Genomic DNA, 17,500 nt, shown 5'->3' with positions numbered 1-17,500 from the left:
ATCTGAGATTAGAACCCAACACAAATCTTCAGCTCAGCCAAAGATACACCAGATGGGTAACCTTCCCGGGAACTAATGGTACCCGTCCACCAATGGCCTCCATAAATGTATGGTCTGTATATTGTCATCGCCTCAATAAATGAACGCTCTCTACTGGATTCTTTAAACTCTTTAAACACTTGAGCTTTCATCTTTAGGATGTCGGGTTGTCTATAGGACCTTGGGCTGTCTATAGGGTATTGGGTTGTCTATAGGACTTCAGCTTGCCTATAGGATGTAGGATGTTGGGTTGTCTATTGGACATCGGGCAGTCTATAGGACATTGAGTTGACTATAGGATGTTGGGCTCTCTATGGTGTATTGGGTTGTCTATATAAGGTTGGGCTGCCTATAGGATGTTAGGTCTATAGGACATCAGATTGTCTATAGGATGTTGGGCTGTCTATAGGACGTTGGGTTGTCTATAGTTGGGCTGTCTATAGGATGTTGGGCTGTCTATAGGACGTTGGGCTGTCTATAGGATGTTGGGTTGTCTCTCATCTTCCCGAGTCACACATGAGTTGCTCTCTGTATGGCGGTCCATGTGTCTGGAGATCGGGGGTTGGTATCTCCAGGACAGGATCACAATTTTATAGTTTCTACTCATAAACAGTCAAGAAATATAATGGAAAGGAGAGAAAACTCAGCCAGGTAAATATATTGGTCCAAAGTGAAGGCTCTGTGTGAATCAATCCGTTACATACTGTATATATATATATATATATATAGCACATATTGCTGTATCTATAGATATCAGCTAGTATTTCGCACACCAATGATGATTCTGTATCTGGCAATTCTCGGTTCATCTGCAGATCAGTCATTTGACTTTGTTGGTTGTGGTAAGCGGTGGACGGGCACCATCACTGGCGCTCTTCTTTTCCTTCTTTTCTTTCTTTTGGTTGAATTGGATGGACTTGTGTCTATTTTCATCCACTAACTATGTAACTATCAGTAGACAGGATGACAATTTTTGAAGGAACTTTTGAAAGTTTCTAAACTCAGATGTCACCATTTTATAGATGAGAATCTCAATAATGTGCCAATATCAGTTTTGTGCCACATACACATGCCAACTCAGATCTAATGCTGGTGGAACCCTTTCCACCCAACCCTCCTGTCCTGGCCAATCACCAACCACTCTGCGCACATCCTTCTTCCTTTTATAGTGAAGGACAAAACATACAGTGCCTTGCGAAAGTATTCGGCCCCCTTGAACTTTTCAGGCTTCAAACATAAAGATATAAAATTTTAATTTTTTGTGAAGAATCACCAACAAGTGGGACACAATTGTGAATTGGAACGAAATCTATTGGATAATTTAAACTTTTTTAGCAAATAAAAAACTGAAAAGTGGGGCGTGCAAAATTATTCAGCCCCCTTTACTCTCAGTGCAGCAAACTCCCTCCAGAAGTTCAGCGAGGATCTCTGAATGATCCAATGTTGTCCTAAATGACTGATGGTGATAAATAGAATCCACCTGTGTGTAATCAAGTCTCTGTATAAATGCACCTGCTCTGTGATAGTCTCAGGGTTCTGTTGAAAGCGCAGAGAGCATCATGAAGACCAAGGAACACACCAGGCAGGTCCGTCATACTGTTGTGGAGAAGTTTAAAGCCGGATTTGGATACAAAAAGATTTCCCAAGCTTTAAACATCCCAAGGAGCACTGTGCAAGCCATCATTTTGAAATGGAAGGAGTATCAGACCACTGCAAATCTACCAAGACCTGGCCGTCCCTCTAAACTTTCAGCTCAGACAAGGAGAAGACTGATCAGAGATGCAGCCAAGAGGCCCATGATCACTCTGGATGAACTGCAGAGAACTACAGCTGAGGTGGGAGAGTCTGTCCATAGGACAACAATCAGTCGTACACTGCACAATTCTGCCCTTTATGGAAGAGTGGCAAGAAGAAAGCCATTTCTCAAAGATATCCATAAAAAGTCTCGTCTAAAGTTTGCCACAAGCCACCTGGGAGACACACCAAACATATGGAAGAAGGTGCTCTGGTCAGATGAAACCAAAATCCAACTTTTTGCCCAAAATGCAAAACGATATGTTTGGCGTAAAAGCAACACAGCTCATCACCCTCAACACACCATCCCCACTGTCAAACATGGTGGTGGCAGCATCATGGTTTGGGCCTGCTTTTCTTCAGCAGGGACAGGGAAGATGGTTAAAATTGAGGGGAAGATGGATGCAGCCAAATACAGGACCATTCTGGATGAAAACCTGTTGGAGTCTGCAAAAGACCTGAAACTGGGACGGAGATTTATCTTCCAACAAGACAATGATCCCAAACATACAGCAAAATCTACAAAGGAATGGTTCACAAATAAACCTATCCAGGTGTTAGAATGGCCAAGTCAAAGTCCAGACCTGAATCCAATCGAGAATCTGTGGAAAGAGCTGACAACTGCTGTTCACAAACGCTCTGCATCCAACCTCACTGAGCTCCAGCTGTTTTGCAAGGAAGAATGGGCAAGAATTTCAGTCTCTCGATGTGCAAAACTGATAGAGACACCCCAAGCGACTTGCAGCTGTAATCGCAGCAAAAGGTGGCTCTACAAAGTATTAACGCAAGGGGGCCCAATCATTTTACACACCCCACTTTTCATTTTTTTATTAGTTAAAAAAGTTTCAAAAATCCAATAGATTTCATTCCACTTCACAATTGTGTCCCACTTGTTGGTGATTCTTCACAAAAAATAAAAATGTTATATCTTTATGTTTGAAGCCTGAAATGTGGCAAAAGGGTGAAAAGTTCAAGGGGGGTGAATACTTTTGCAAGGCACTGTAGATGAGTTGTAATGACGGGCGTCTCTCCTGCGGCGCTCACATCTCCTTTCTGGGTATGTCGGTACTTTATGGGCACAAATAAGATCCGGTGATCAGCCGAGGATCGGATGTGGTGTCTACCGGAGTCAGTCTATTTCTACAATATCACTTTTCACCGACCTTCAAAGTCAGTTTCATTTTTGATCATCACAAGAACCCGATCGGGTCAGTCGCAAGATATATAACACTCTGCCCCCCCTCCCCCCTCCTGCCAACCTCCCCCCAAACATTCCCCCGAGGGTCTTGTGGAAGATGTGAGATCTGCGGGGCTCAGAGCACAAATCATCCGGCTGCCATTGGCTGTTGTCTCGGAAGGTTCCTCCCAATCGCTGCGGTTATGTGGGAATAAGTTCTATTATTAAAGTGTAGCCGGCAGCGAAGCCGTGTCACCGATACTCCGCCCCCTCCTCGCCCTCTACACTGCCCAGTATTGATCCCGAGTTTCTCCAATACCTCGGGGACCATTGATCGGGGGAGGGGAGGTGTTACCTGTACACTTGCGGTCGGTGTCCTCCTTCTTCGAGCCGGTAATGGTTAGCTTGCAGTTAAAGTTCTCTTCCCAATATTCAGCGAACCAAACGTTCCTGCGATTATTCTCCAAGGTGCGCGATGTGAAATACGCATCAAAGCCTGGAGAGAGCAGAGAAAGCGGGACACATAAATACAAAGCGGGACACATAAATACAAATCGGGACACACCAATACAAAGCGGGACACATCAATACAAATCGGGACACACCAATACAAATTGGGGCACACCAATACAAAGCGGGACACACCAATACAAAGCGCAACACACCAATACAAAGCGAGACACATCCATACAAAGCGGGACACACCAATACAAAGCGCAACACACCAATACAAAGCGAGACACACCAATACAAAGCGCAACACACCAATACAAAGCGAGACACATCCATACACAGCGGGACACACCAATACACAGCGGGACACATCCATACAAAGTGGGTCACATCAATACAAAGGGGGACACATCCATACAAAGCGGGACACACCAATAGAAAGCGGGACACATCCATACAAAGCGGGACACATCCATACAAAGCGGGACACATCCATACAAAGTGGGTCACATCAATACAAAGGGGGACACATCCATACAAAGCGGGACACACCAATAGAAAGCGGGACACATCCATACAAAGCGGGACACATCCATACAAAGCGGGACACATCCATACAAAGTGGAACACATCCATACAAAGCGGGACACACCAATACAAAGCGGGACACATCCATACAAAGTGGGTCACATCAATACAAAGGGGGACACATCCATACAAAGCGGGACACACCAATAGAAAGCGGGACACATCCATACAAAGCGGGACACATCCATACAAAGCGGGACACATCCATACAAAGTGGAACACATCCATACAAAGCGGGACACACCAATACAAAGCGGGACACATCCATACAAAGTGGGTCACATCAATACAAAGGGGGACACATCCATACAAAGCGGGACACACCAATAGAAAGCGGGACACATCCATACAAAGCGGGACACATCCATACAAAGTGGGACACATCCATACAAAGTGGAACACATCCATACAAAGCGGGACACACCAATAGAAAGCGGGACACATCCATACAAAGCGGGACACATCCATACAAAGTGGGTCACATCCATACAAATGGGGACACACCAATACAAATGGGGACACACCAATACAAAGAGGTGTGAGGACGTATCTCTTATGTCCTCCCCTCCCCTCCTTCCCCCTGATTTGTCATCCGAGGAATACAATGTAACAATATTTGTGACCTTCTCATCTCTGCACAGAAACTTCACATTATTTATATGAATAAAATGTTTTCCTGAGAATCTCCTGATTAACCCTTCGCTGTCCCCAATCAGCAGACTCCTCCCCCTTCTACTCATTATATATATTTATGTATTTATCATTACTTTCTTTTCATTTCTTATTTTTTTTAGAGATTTGAATATCAGGAAATCTCACAAATAAATTATTGTAACTCGACTGATTCCCAACGCTGCAAAGTTATAGAAATCCTCAATAATAATAATAATAATAATAATCTTCTTTTATTTGCCATGCTTTGTACCGAGAACATCGGGAGCCATTTCAGTGGGAAAAATTATAAAATAAAATGTATCCATTTTATATCCAATAAGATGACGGTGCTATTAGACTCCACCCAGGTGGTATTAGACTCTGCCCATTTTCTATTAGACTCCACCCAAGTGGTATTGTACTCCGCCCAGGTGGTATTAAACTCCGCCCAGGTTCTATTAGACTCCATCCAGGTGGTATTAGACTCCGCCCAGGTGGTATTAGACTCCACCCAGGTGGTATTAGACTCCGCCCAGGTGGTATTAGACTCCGCTCAGGTGGTATTAGACTCCATCCAGGTGGTATTAGACTCCGCCCAGGTGGTATTAGACTCCGCCCAGGTGGTATTAGACTCCGCCCAGGTGGTATTAGACTCCACCCAGGTGGTATTAGACTCCATCCAGGTGGTATTAGACTCCGCCCAGGTGGTATTAGACTCCACCCAGGTGGTATTAGACTCCATCCAGGTGGTATTAGACTCCACCCAGGTGGTATTGTACTCTGCCCAGGTGGTATTAGACTCCGCCCAGGTGCTATTGTACTCTGCCCAGGTGGTATTAGACTCCACCCAGGTGCTATTGTACTCTGCCCAGTTGGTATTAGACTCCACCCAGGTGCTATTGTACTCCGCCCAGGTGCTATTAGACTCCACCCAGGTGGTATTGGACTCCACCTAGGTGGTATTAGACTCCACCCAAGTGGTATTGTACTCCACCCAGGTGGTATTAGACTCTGCCCAGGTGCTATTGTACTCCGCCCAGGTGGTATTAGACTCCGCCTAGGTAGTATTGTACTCCGCTCAGGTTCTATTAGACTCCGCTCAGGTGGTATTAGACTCCATCCAGGTGGTATTAGACTCCGCCCAGGTGGTATTAGACTCCAACCAGGTGGTATTAGACTCCACCCAGGTGGTATTAGACTCCATCCAGGTGGTATTAGACTCCGCCCAGGTGGTATTAGACTCCACCCAGGTGGTATTGTACTCCGCCCAGGTGCTATTGTACTCTGCCCAGGTGGTATTAGACTCCACCCAGGTGCTATTGTACTCTGCCCAGGTGGTATTAGACTCTGCCCAGGTGCTATTGTACTCCGCCCAGGTGGCATTAGACTCCGCCTAGGTAGTATTGTACTCCACTCAGGTGGTATTAGACTCCACCCAGGTGGTATTAGACTCCGCCCAGGTGGTATTAGACTCCATCCAGGTGGTATTAGACTCCACCCAGGTGGTATTAGACTCCATCCAGGTGGTATTAGACTCCGCCCAGGTGGTTTAGGTGATAATGTGATCATGATTGGCGAGTTACCTGTGGAAGGTAACCAACCCTCCAGCGCTGCGATATCACAGGTGCTTCAAACTTCATCTGGTCCTACCCTTCCCCCCAGGCTTTGTCTATTTGGCCTCTTGAGTGGCTGGGCCACGATGATGTCACTCCTACACATGGAAGTCGCGTCACCACGTCACCGATCACATGCCCTGCCTGTTCGCTGAGCTGCGCATGCGTGGCTTAGTGAACATAACAGCTGACAGGCAGGAGGAAGCTTTGCGGCAGAAGAGACCAATCAGTCACAAAACCGTGGCCTGTCAAGGGGTTCCGCCCCCCCAGTCCTGTCCTGGAATCCAGCGATATCGGCACCCAGCCAATCGGCTCTTAGGTGCTGCCTCTGCCATTTGTATTAAGGGAAGCCAACAGTGAAGCCTTCCACCTTCACAGGCCGATCCCTACTGCGCGTGCGTGGAGCGTGCATCGATTTCTGAATGCCCCAACAGTGGGGGAAGGAGGAGGAGGGCCAAACTTCCAGGTACCCGCCCCCCCCCCCCCCCCCCCCAGGAAGGGTCCAAATGTGGCACTGGGGGGAGGAGTCAGATAAGCGGATCTTCCACTTTTGGGCGGAGCCACACTTTAACACCACATTGGCCAAAACAAATTCTATAGAAAAAAATAATAATTGCAAACAATGTTGAAAAAAGAAAGCCGAGCCTCTCCCGAGACACAACAAGGAACGATGGATTTCCAGGAGATCCCGAGAAATCAGGCGTCTGATAGTGAATGGTGTACAGAGTGGCCCAGACTCCATCCAATCAGAGCGACTCCTCGAATCCATCCAATCAGAGCGACTCCTCGAATCCATCCAATCAGAGCGACTCCTCCAATCCATCCAATCAGAGCGACTCCTCCAATCCATCCAATCAGAGCGACTCCTCCAATCCATCCAATCAGAGCGACTCCTCCAATCCATCCAATCAGAGCGACTCCTCCAATCCATCCAATCAGAACTGCCTCTACAATCGATCACAATATGATAATATGATTGTTATCGGCCCTTTCCTCACAGTCCATAGAGTAACTCACAACAATGTCACTTCCCTCATCACATTCCTAATGACAGGAGGACCTTGTTAGCGGCTGTCCCCATTAGCATTAATCGATGTCCTCGGCTGTTCTCGTTAGTGTTAGTCACTGTCCCCATTTATCGGCTGTCCTCATTTACGGCTGTCCCCATTAGCGGCGGTCCTCGGCGGTCCTCGTCTGTCCCCGTTAGTGGCTGTCCTCGGCTGTTCCCATTAGTGATTGTCCTAATTAGCGTTAGTCGCTGTCCCTTTTTATTAGCTGTCCTCATTTACGGCTGTCCCCGTTAGCGGCGGTCCTTGGCTGTTTCCGTTAGCGGCGGCCCTCGGCTGTCCCCATTAGTGGTTGTCCTCATTAGCGTTAGTCACTGTCCCCGTTTATCGGCTGTCCTCATTTACGGCTGTCTCCGTTAGCGGTGGTCCACGGCTGTCTCCATTAGCGGCGGTCCTCGGCTGTCCCCGTTAGCAACGGTCCTCGGCTGTCCCCATTAGCGGCTGTCCTAATTAGCGTTAGTCGCTGTCCCCATTTATTGGCTGTCCTCATTTGCGGCTGTTCCCGTTAGCGGCAGTCCTCAGTTGTCCCCATTAGTGGTTGTCCTCATTAGCGTTAGTCACTGTCCCCGTTTATCGGCTGCTCTCATTGACGGCTGTCCCTGTGAGCGGCGGTCCTCGGCTGTCCCTGTGAGCGGCGGTCCTCGGCTGTCCCCATTAGCGGTTGTCCTCATTAACGTTAGTCGCTGTCCCTGTTTATTGGCTGTCCCCGTTAGCATTAGTCGCTGTCCTCGGCTGTCCCCGTTAGCGGTTGTCCTCGTTAGCGGCTGTCACTCAGGATTAATTAGACCCTTCCAGGTGTTGTTTGAATCATTGACATGCGTCTTTGCTTATCGATGATCTGACAATTACTGTATCAGAAAAATTTTTTCTGGAATAAATCACAGAACTTTCTAATTACAATCGATGGCCTATGGCTGGTGTACAGCGAGCGACTACAACTCCCATCATCCCCATCCAAGGGCGTCAGTCACTATCAGCAATGCATTATGGGGAAGGAAGACTCTCATCATCCAGGATTGCAGTACGGCCCCCGGGTGCGCTCTGTACCAGGAGCGTTTAGAGGCAGAAAACGCTCTTCATGCATTAGAGGCGCAGTGCTCTGTAAACGCATTCTGTTACTAACATCGGATTGGATTACACTAATACTCGAAACGCGCCAAAACCTGCAATATGTGACTTTAGACACATTTACAAGAAGCTGTTTTCCTGTCAGGAGTTCGGAGGAGATGAACAAATTCTCTGTCTGCAGGAGGCCTTACCGCTAATCTAATGTATTGTAGTAGTAGGTGTTGTGTAGTGTACTAGTAATAATAGTAGTAGTAGTAGGTGTTGTATTGTGTAGCAGTAGTAGTAGTAGTAGTAGGTATTGTGTAGTGTAGTAGTAGCACATGTTGCGTAATGTAGTGTAGTAGTAGTTGTTGTGTTGTGCAGAAGTAGTAGGTGTTGTGTAGTGTAGTAGTAGTAGTAGGTGTTGTGTTGTGTAGTATATTTGTAGTATTTTTTGTGTAGTTTAGTAGTAGTAGGTGTTATGTTGTGTAGTGTAGTATATTTGTAGTATTTGTTGTGTAGTGTAGTAGTAGGTGTTGTGTAGTAGTAGTAGGTGTTGTGTTGTGTAGTATATTTGTAGTATTTGTTGTGTAGTGTAGTAGGTGTTGGTAGTAGTAGTAGGTGTTGTATAATAAATTTGTAGTAGGTTTTATGTTGTGTAGTGTAGTATATTTGTAGTATCTGTTGTGTAGTGTAGTAGTAGGTGTTGTGTAGTGTAGTAGTAGGTGTTGTGTAGTAGTAGTAGGTGTTGTGTAGTGCAGTAGTAGTAGGTTTTGTGTAGTGTAGTAGGTGTTGTGTAGTAGTAGTAGGTGTTGTGTTGTGTAGTATATTTGTAGTAGGTGTTGTGTAGTGTAGTATACTTGTAGTATTTGTTGTGTAGTGTAGTAGTATTAGTAGGTCTTGTGTAGTAGTAGTAGTAGTAGTAGTAGTAGTAGGTGTTGTGTAGTAGTAGTAGGTGTTGTGTAGTATATTTGTAGTAGGTGTTGTGTAGTGTAGTATGCTTGCAGTATTTGTTGTGTAGTGTAGTAGTATTAGTAGGTCTTGTGTAGCAGTAGTAGGTGTTGTGTAGTGTAGTATACTTGTAGTATTTGTTGTGTAGTGTAGCAGTATTAGTAGGTCTTGTGTCGCAGTAGTAGGTGATGTGTAGCATTTGTTGTGTAGTGTAGTAGTAGTAGGTGTTGTGTTGTGTAGTATATTTGTAGTAGGTGTTGTGTAGTGTAGTATACTTGTAGTATTTGTTGTGTAGCGTAGCAGTATTAGTAGGTCTTGTGTCGCAGTAGTAGGTGATGTGTAGCATTTGTTGTGTAGTGTAGTAGTAGTAGGTGTTGTGTTGTGTAGTATATTTGTAGTAGGTGTTGTGTAGTGTAGTATACTTGTAGTAGGTGTTGTGTAGTGTAGTAGTATTAGTAGGTCTTGTGTAGTAGTAGTAGGTGTTGTGTAGTAGTAGTAGTAGGTGTTGTGTAGTATATTTGTAGTAGGTGTTGTGTAGTGTAGTATACTTGTAGTATTTGTTGTGTAGTGTAGCAGTATTAGTAGGTCTTGTGTCGCAGTAGTAGGTGATGTGTAGCATGTGTTGTGTAGTGTAGTAGTAGTAGGTGTTGTGTTGTGTAGTATATTTGTAGTAGGTGTTGTGTAGTGTAGTATACTTGTAGTAGGTGTTGTGTAGTGTAGTAGTATTAGTAGGTCTTGTGTAGTAGTAGTAGGTGTTGTGTAGTAGTAGTAGTAGGTGTTGTGTGATATATTTGTAGTAGGTGTTGTGTAGTGTAGCAGTATTAGTAGGTCTTGTGTCGCAGTAGTAGGTGATGTGTAGCATTTGTTGTGTAGTGTAGTAGTAGTAGGTGTTGTGTAGTGTAGTATACTTGTAGTATTTGTTGTGTAGCGTAGCAGTATTAGTAGGTCTTGTGTCGCAGTAGTAGGTGATGTGTACCATTTGTTGTGTAGTGTAGTAGTAGTAGGTGTTGTGTTGTGTAGTATATTTGTAGTAGGTGTTGTGTAGTGTAGTATACTTGTAGTAGGTGTTGTGTAGTGTAGTAGTATTAGTAGGTGTTGTGTAGTAGTAGTAGGTGTTGTGTAGTAGTAGTAGTAGGTGTTGTGTAGTATATTTGTAGTAGGTGTTGTGTAGTGTAGTATACTTGTAGTATTTGTTGTGTAGTGTAGCAGTATTAGTAGGTCTTGTGTCGCAGTAGTAGGTGATGTGTAGCATTTGTTGTGTAGTGTAGTAGTAGTAGGTGTTGTGTTGTGTAGTATATTTGTAGTAGGTGTTGTGTAGTGTAGTATACTTGTAGTAGGTGTTGTGTAGTGTAGTAGTATTAGTAGGTCTTGTGTAGTAGTAGTAGGTGTTGTGTAGTAGTAGTAGTAGGTGTTGTGTAGTATATTTGTAGTAGGTGTTGTGTAGTGTAGCAGTATTAGTAGGTCTTGTGTCGCAGTAGTAGGTGATGTGTAGCATTTGTTGTGTAGTGTAGTAGTAGTAGGTGTTGTGTTGTGCAGTATATTTGTAGTAGGTGTTGTGTTGTGTAGCAGTATTAGTAGGTCTTGTGTAGTAGTAGTAGGTGTTGTGTAGTAGTAGTAGTAGGTGTTGTGTAGTATATTTGTAGTAGGTGTTGTGTAGTGTAGCAGTATTAGTAGGTCTTGTGTCGCAGTAGTAGGTGATGTGTAGCATTTGTTGTGTAGTGTAGTAGTAGTAGGTGTTGTGTTGTGCAGTATATTTGTAGTAGGTGTTGTGTTGTGTAGCAGTATTAGTAGGTCTTGTGTAGTAGTAGTAGGTGTTGTGTAGTAGTAGTAGTAGGTGTTGTGTAGTATATTTGTAGTAGGTGTTGTGTAGTGTAGCAGTATTAGTAGGTCTTGTGTCGCAGTAGTAGGTGATGTGTAGCATTTGTTGTGTAGTGTGTACTCATTCATGTGCGGGTGATTTGTCGGTGAGGGCCGATGTCTCGGATAGTAGAACGCTCTCTATAGGGGGGCGCTCTTAACACGCTTGTGTCATCCTCAGGTTGTCCCCCCCGCAGTGCCGCCATTCTCTCCTGTCCCCGGGTGAGATGATTCTTGGCTGATAAATAATTCAGTCGGTGAATTTATCTGCGGCGTGAAGTGCGGCGGGAGGGAGCGAAGTCCTCCGAACGTCTCCGCAACACCGCCAAGTGCCTCGTATAAAGGAAGCCGGAGAAAGAGTGTGTGTCACCCTCCAACCGGGGTCAGCGGCCGGGAAGACGAATAGAATACATGGAAGAGCCAGAGAAGAGACATCGAGAACCCGACCACCGAGGAATCCGGAACCGGCAATACGAGAGGATCCATCACATAGCAAGACATCATAGAAACCACTCCGTGTTATCTGATATACACGATGTCAGACTCTTCTCCTTCCTCTAGAACTCTCCTCTCCTGAAATACTCTGCACTGCTGGAGGACTCTGCTCCTTCCTCTAGAACTCTCCTCTCCTGAGGTTTTGGTTGTTCTCAGTATACAGTGAGTAAAATAAGTATTTGATCCCCAAGCAGAACATGACTTAGTAGTTGGTGGAGAAACCCTTGTTGGTGATCACAGAGGTCAGACGTTTCTTGTAGGTGGTGATGAGGCTTCCACATCTCAGGAGGGATTTTCTCCTCTCTTCTCTACAGATCTTCTCTAAATCCTGAAGGTTTCTTGGCAACTCGAAGTTTCAGCTCCTCCATACATTTTCTATAGGATTAAGGTCTGGAGACTGGCTAGGCCACTCCATGACCTTCATGTGCTTCTTCTTGAGCCCCTCCTTTGTTGCCTTGGCGGTATGTTTTGGGTCATTGTCATGCTGGAAGACCCATCCATGACCCATCTTCAGTGTTCTGGATGAGGGAAGAAGGTTCTCCTCCAAGATCTTACAATACATGACCCCGTCCATTGGCCCCTCAATGCGGCAAAGTCGGCCTGTACCTTTATCAGAGAAACAGCCCCAAAGCATCATGTTCCCACCTCCGTGTGTGACTGTAGGGATGGTGTTCATGTTCCCACCTCCGTGTGTGACTGTAGGGATGGTGTTCATGTTCCCCCCTCCGTGTGTGACTGTAGGGATGGTGTTCATGTTCCCCCCTCCGTGTGTGACTGTAGGGATGGTGTTCATGTTCCCCCCTCCGTGTGTGACTGTAGGGATGGTGTTCATGTTCCCACCTCCGTGTGTGACTGTAGGGATGGTGTTCATGTTCCCCCCTCCGTGTGTGACTGTAGGGATGGTGTTCATGTTCCCCCCTCCGTGTGTGACTGTAGGGATGGTGTTCATGTTCCCCCCTCCGTGTGTGACTGTAGGGATGGTGTTCATGTTCCCACCTCCGTGTGTGACTGTAGGGATGGTGTTCATGTTCCCCCCTCCGTGTGTGACTGTAGGGATGGTGTTCATGTTCCCACCTCCGTGTGTGACTGTAGGGATGGTGTTCATGTTCCCCCCTCCGTGTGTGACTGTAGGGATGGTGTTCTTAGGGTCATAGTCACCATCTTTCTTCCTTCGAGTCACATTAATGCCAAAGAGCTGAATTTTGGTCTCATCTGACCACAGAACTTTCTCCCAATTCTTCTCTGAATCATTTAGATGTTCATTGGCAAACTTCAGACGGACCTGTACATGTGTCTTCCTGAGGAGGGGGACCTGTACATGTGTCTTCCCGAGGAGGGGGACCTGTACATGTGTCTTCCTGAGGAGGGGGACCTGTACATGTGTCTTCCTGAGGAGGGGGACCTGTACATGTGTCTTCCTGAGGAGGGGGACCTGTACATGTGTCTTCCTGAGGAGGGGGACCTGTACATGTGGCTTCCTGAGGAGGGGGACCTGTACATGTGTCTTCCTGAGGAGGGGGACCTGTCCATGTGTCTTCCTGAGGAGGAGAACCTGTACATGTGTCTTCCTGAGGAGGAGGACCTGTACATGTGTCTTCCTGAGGAGGGGTACCTGTACATGTGTCTTCCTGAGGAGGGGGACCTGTACATGTGTCTTCCTGAGGAGGAGAACCTGTACATGTGTCTTCCTGAGGAGGAGGACCTGTCCATGTGTCTTCCTGAGGAGGAGGACCTGTACATGTGTCTTCCTGAGGAGGAGGACCTGTCCCTGTGTCTTCCTGAGGAGGAGGACCTGTCCATGTGTCTTCCTGAGGAGGAGGACCTGTCCATGTGTCTTCCTGAGGAGGAGGACCTGTCCATGTGTCTTCCTGAGGAGGGGGACCTGTACATGTGTCTTCCTGAGGAGGGGGACCTGTACATGTGTCTTCCTGAGGAGGAGGACCTGTCCATGTGTCTTCCTGAGGAGGAGGACCTGTCCATGTGTCTTCCTGAGGAGGGGGACCTGTACATGTGTCTTCCTGAGGAGGAGGACCTGTACATGTGTCTTCCTGAGGAGGAGGACCTGTACACGTGTCTTCCTGGGGAGGGGGACCTGTCCATGTGTCTCCCTGAGGAGGGGGACCTGTACATGTGTCTCCCTGAGGAGAGGGACCTGTACATGTGTCTTCCTGAGGAGGAGGACCTGTACATGTGTCTCCCTGAGGAGGGGGACCTGTACATGTGTCTTCCTGAGGAGGGGGACCTGTACATGTGTCTTCCTGAGGAGGGGGACCTGTACATGTGTCTTCCTGAGGAGGAGGACCTGTCCATGTGTCTTCCTGAGGAGGAGGACCTGTCCATGTGTCTTCCTGAGGAGGGGGACCTGTACATGTGTCTTCCTGAGGAGGAGGACCTGTACATGTGTCTTCCTGAGGAGGAGGACCTGTACACGTGTCTTCCTGAGGAGGGGGACCTGTCCATGTGTCTCCCTGAGGAGGGGGACCTGTACATGTGTCTCCCTGAGGAGAGGGACCTGTACATGTGTCTTCCTGAGGAGGGGGACCTGTACATGTGTCTCCCTGAGGAGGGGGACCTGTACATGTGTCTTCCTGAGGAGGGGGACCTGTCCATGTGTCTTCCTGAGGAGGAGGGCCTGTACATGTGTCTTCCTGAGGAGGGGGACCTGTACATGTGTCTTCCTGAGGAGGAGGGCCTGTACATGCGTCTTCCTGAGGAGGAGGACCTGTACATGTGTCTTCCTGAGGAGGGGGACCTGTACATGTGTCTTCCTGAGGAGGGGGACCTGTACATGTGTCTTCCTGAGGAGGAGGGCCTGTACATGCGTCTTCCTGAGGAGGAGGGCCTGTACATGTGTCTTCCTGAGGAGGAGGACCTGTACATGTGTCTTCCTGAGGAGGGGGACCTGTACATGTGTCTTCCTGAGGAGGAGGACCTGTACACGTGTCTTCCTGAGGAGGGGGACCTGTACATGTGTCTTCCTGAGGAGGAGGACCTGTACATGTGTCTTCCTGAGGAGGAGGACCTGTACATGTGTCTTCCCGAGGAGGGGGACCTGTACACGTGTCTTCCTGAGGAGGGGGACCTGTCCATGTTTCTTCCTGAGGAGGAGGACCTGTACATGTGTCTTCCTGAGGAGGGGGACCTGTACATGTGTCTTCCTGAGGAGGGGGACCTGTACATGTGTCTTCCCGAGGAGGGGGACCTGTACACGTGTCTTCCTGAGGAGGGGACCTGTACATGTGTCTTCCTGAGGAGGGGGACCTGTACATGTGTCTTCCTGAGGAGGGGGACCTGTACATGTGTCTTCCTGAGGAGGGGGACCTGTACATGTGTCTTCCTGAGGAGGAGGACCTGTCCATGTGTCTTCCTGAGGAGGAGGACCTGTCCATGTGTCTTCCTGAGGAGGGGGACCTGTACATGTGTCTTCCTGAGGAGGAGGACCTGTACATGTGTCTTCCTGAGGAGGAGGACCTGTACACGTGTCTTCCTGGGGAGGGGGACCTGTCCATGTGTCTCCCTGAGGAGGGGGACCTGTACATGTGTCTCCCTGAGGAGAGGGACCTGTACATGTGTCTTCCTGAGGAGGGGGACCTGTACATGTGTCTCCCTGAGGAGGGGGACCTGTACATGTGTCTTCCTGAGGAGGGGGACCTGTACATGTGTCTTCCTGAGGAGGGGGACCTGTACATGTGTCTTCCTGAGGAGGAGGACCTGTCCATGTGTCTTCCTGAGGAGGAGGACCTGTCCATGTGTCTTCCTGAGGAGGGGGACCTGTACATGTGTCTTCCTGAGGAGGAGGACCTGTACATGTGTCTTCCTGAGGAGGAGGACCTGTACACGTGTCTTCCTGAGGAGGGGGACCTGTCCATGTGTCTCCCTGAGGAGGGGGACCTGTACATGTGTCTCCCTGAGGAGAGGGACCTGTACATGTGTCTTCCTGAGGAGGGGGACCTGTACATGTGTCTCCCTGAGGAGGGGGACCTGTACATGTGTCTTCCTGAGGAGGGGGACCTGTCCATGTGTCTTCCTGAGGAGGAGGGCCTGTACATGTGTCTTCCTGAGGAGGGGGACCTGTACATGTGTCTTCCTGAGGAGGAGGGCCTGTACATGCGTCTTCCTGAGGAGGAGGACCTGTACATGTGTCTTCCTGAGGAGGGGGACCTGTACATGTGTCTTCCTGAGGAGGGGGACCTGTACATGTGTCTTCCTGAGGAGGAGGGCCTGTACATGCGTCTTCCTGAGGAGGAGGGCCTGTACATGTGTCTTCCTGAGGAGGAGGACCTGTACATGTGTCTTCCTGAGGAGGGGGACCTGTACATGTGTCTTCCTGAGGAGGAGGACCTGTACACGTGTCTTCCTGAGGAGGGGGACCTGTACATGTGTCTTCCTGAGGAGGAGGACCTGTACATGTGTCTTCCTGAGGAGGAGGACCTGTACATGTGTCTTCCCGAGGAGGGGGACCTGTACACGTGTCTTCCTGAGGAGGGGGACCTGTCCATGTTTCTTCCTGAGGAGGAGGACCTGTACATGTGTCTTCCTGAGGAGGGGGACCTGTACATGTGTCTTCCTGAGGAGGGGGACCTGTACATGTGTCTTCCCGAGGAGGGGGACCTGTACATGTGTCTTCCTGAGGAGGGGGACCTGTACACGTGTCTTCCTGAGGAGGGGGACCTTGCGGGGGCTGCAGGATTTCAATCCATGGTGGTGTATTGTGTCACCAATGGTGTGTTTGGTGATTGGGGTCCCAACTGCCTTGAGATCCTTCACAAGCTCCTCCCATGTAGTTCTGGGCGGATCCCTCACTTTTCTCATGACCATCCTCACCCCATGAGGAGAAATCTTCCATGGAGCTCCAGACTGAGGACAATTGATGATTATTTTGTATTTCTTCCATTTGTGAATAATCTCTCCGGCACTCGTCTCCTCTCACCGAGCTTCTTGCTGATGGACTTGTAGCCCATTCCAGCCTTGTGCAGGTCTCCAATCTTCTCCCCGACCTCCTCTGACAGATCTTTGCTCTTCCCCATGATGGTGAGGATTGGAGGGAAGGGATTCTGTGGACAGGCGTCTTCTATACACATAACAAGAACCTTCTTACATTGACAGGACTGATCTGTGCACCACATGAGCACCTACTGGAGCCAGTCTGTGGGGGGAGGGTTATAGTTGGTTGGTTGGGGATCAAATACTTATTTTACTCCATTTATAATATTTGTATTGTGTGATTTCTCTGGATTTTGGTTGATTTTCTGTCTCCATCATATAAAATACAATTATAGACCTTCATTTCTATGTAAGGGGGCAAATCTTACCCCCTCTGCGGGGAGACGGGGGTATTTCCAGCAGGGTATATATAGGGATGTTTGTGAGTGTTGATGATATTTTCGGGCTTTGATGTAATAAAGGACGTTTTTCCCGGAGGCTCCGGCGGCCATTTGTCCCGCTATGACGGGTCCTCGCGATTTCTGAGCACCTTCTGGTCCAGCGTCTTGCCTCCTCCATGGCGGCTCATTTCTCATCTCCGCGGCTCTGAGGCTCTTCTCTCCTCCAGACAAAATATAACCAATAAGAGGAAACAGCTTGCATTTGGCTGCCTCTCAGACACATTTGTGGAAGTGCCGGTCCCGGGGGGTCGCGGTATCGCTCTGCCGCGCTCTGCCGCGCTCCGGCACTCTCTATTTAATTGCGGGTTCCTAAGCATGGCGGATCGCAGGAACGGCGGAATATGAGAGGCGCATTGTTCCCCTTATCATTGGCGCCGTCCT

The 17,500-nt window shown here is 48.1% G+C and overlaps 1 protein-coding gene across 1 annotated transcript in view; it reads right to left on the bottom strand.

Moving 5' to 3' along the window:
• The window catches only part of GRM7 (glutamate metabotropic receptor 7), a 453,740-nt gene that overhangs the window by 131,418 nt on the left and 304,822 nt on the right, over positions 1-17,500 (bottom strand). The window contains 1 exon segment of the mRNA XM_077467955.1: positions 3,366-3,506. Within this exon segment, the coding sequence (XP_077324081.1) occupies positions 3,366-3,506 (141 nt within the window).

This window comes from Lithobates pipiens, unplaced genomic scaffold (genome assembly GCF_037356315.1).
Source record: "Lithobates pipiens isolate NorthernLeopardFrog02 unplaced genomic scaffold, aLitPip1_a1.2 Scaffold_69, whole genome shotgun sequence".
Lineage (NCBI taxonomy): Eukaryota > Metazoa > Chordata > Amphibia > Anura > Ranidae > Lithobates > Lithobates pipiens.
The sequence above is the reverse complement of the archived record's forward strand: the minus strand, read 5'-3'. Positions and strand labels throughout refer to the sequence as shown.